The sequence below is a fragment of the Pygoscelis adeliae genome, unplaced genomic scaffold (assembly GCF_000699105.1).
Source record: "Pygoscelis adeliae isolate BGI_AS28 unplaced genomic scaffold, ASM69910v1 Scaffold421, whole genome shotgun sequence".
In the NCBI taxonomy this organism is placed as follows: Eukaryota; Metazoa; Chordata; class Aves; order Sphenisciformes; family Spheniscidae; genus Pygoscelis; species Pygoscelis adeliae.
In genome coordinates, this window is record NW_008824011.1 from 1,662 (window position 1) to 3,140 (window position 1,479).

The 1,479-nt window shown below is 66.7% G+C and overlaps 1 protein-coding gene across 1 annotated transcript in view; it reads left to right on the plus strand.

Moving 5' to 3' along the window:
* The window catches only part of CNTNAP1 (contactin associated protein 1), a 2,718-nt gene extending 1,376 nt beyond the window's left edge, over window positions 1-1,342 (plus strand). Inside the window, exons 2-6 of the mRNA XM_009326703.1 lie at window positions 34-270; window positions 444-571; window positions 708-801; window positions 930-1,163; window positions 1,287-1,342. Of these exons, the coding sequence (XP_009324978.1) occupies window positions 34-270; window positions 444-571; window positions 708-801; window positions 930-1,163; window positions 1,287-1,342 (749 nt within the window). The remainder of the gene's footprint in view (window positions 1-33; window positions 271-443; window positions 572-707; window positions 802-929; window positions 1,164-1,286) is intronic.
* Window positions 1,343-1,479: the final 137 nt, after the last annotated feature.

The window sequence follows — 1,479 nt, forward strand, 5'->3', positions numbered from 1 at the left end:
CCGGGCCTCCCATCACCCGGTGGTTCCCCCCAGACATTGGCGGGTACTTCGAGGAGGGCACCTGGGTGCGGTACAACATCCTGCCGATGTCGCTGTACGCCGCCCGCGAGTTCGCCAGCATCATCAGCAGCCCCTGGCAGCCCTTGCCTGGCTACAACCTCACCAGCGAGGAGGTCAGCTTCAGCTTCAGCACCACCTCGGCGCCCGCCGTGCTGCTCTACGTCAGCTCCTTCGTCAAGGACTACATGGCCGTGCTCATCAAGGATGATGGTGAGGACAGGGCTCCCCACCCCAGGGCTCACCCAGAGCCTATGGGGACCTCCCCGGGCGCTGGGGCCGCATGGGACCCTCCTCCCCCCTCATGCCAGTCACCAGCCCTACGGAGGGGCTGGACTCACCCACTGAGAGCCCCGGCACTGCTGACAGCCCCGCTCTGCACGCAGGGAGCCTGCAGCTTCGCTACCAGCTGGGCACCAGCCCCTACATCTTCGCCCTCACCACCAAGTCGGTGACGGATGGGAGGCCCCACCACGTCAACATCACGCGCCTGCACCGCACGCTGTACACCCAGGTACGGGGCCAGGGCATCCTCCCTGCCAGGGCCTGGGGGGCTGCAGGGTTGGGGGTCAGGATGGGAGGAGGCACGGGCAGGGTGGCAGGAGGTGGACAAGGCTCAGCGGGCGCTGACCTGTGCACCTGCCTCCCAGGTGGACTATCTTCCCGTCATGGAGCAGCAGTTCTCCCTGTTCGTGGACAGCAAGCTGGACTCACCCAAAAACCTGTACCTGGGGCGCGTGATGGGTGAGCTGGGTCCTGCCCTTGGCCACCCCCTCCTGTACTGGGATCCCCGCGGGCACCGGGGTTTCTTCTGCCCAGCACCATCCTTGCCCTCCACAGGGGATGAGCCTTCTCCTTCTGTGCACCCACAGAGACCGGCGTGATTGACCCCGAGATCCAGCGCTACAACACGCCCGGCTTCTCAGGCTGCCTCTCGGGGGTGAAGTTCAACAGCCTCGTCCCCCTCAAAGCCATCTTCCGCCCCACCAGCGTCGTGCGGCCCTACAGCATCCGGGGGGAGCTGGTAGAGTCGAGCTGCGCCTCCATGCTTCCCCTCACCACCATCCTCATCCCCCCTGAGATGGACCCCTGGTACATGGGCACAGGTAGGTGCCGTGGTGGGACCCCAGCGGGGAGGGATCCCCCCGGCAAGCATCTGCTGCGGAGGGGACACTCCAGCATGAGACCCCTCTGCAGCCCGGTCTCAGCCACCCGCTCTGTCTCTGCAGAGTTCCCCCACGTGCACGACGATGGCTGGATCGGGATCATCATCGGCTGTAAGTGAAGCGCCTGGCTGGTGTTCCCTCGGCCTCAACCCTGGCCCCGCAGCCCCCTGGCCCCTCCCCAGCCCCTCACTGCCACCTCTCCCCCACAGTCGTGACCTTCCTGCTCCTGCTGCTCGGGGGGCTGCTGGGGCTGCCG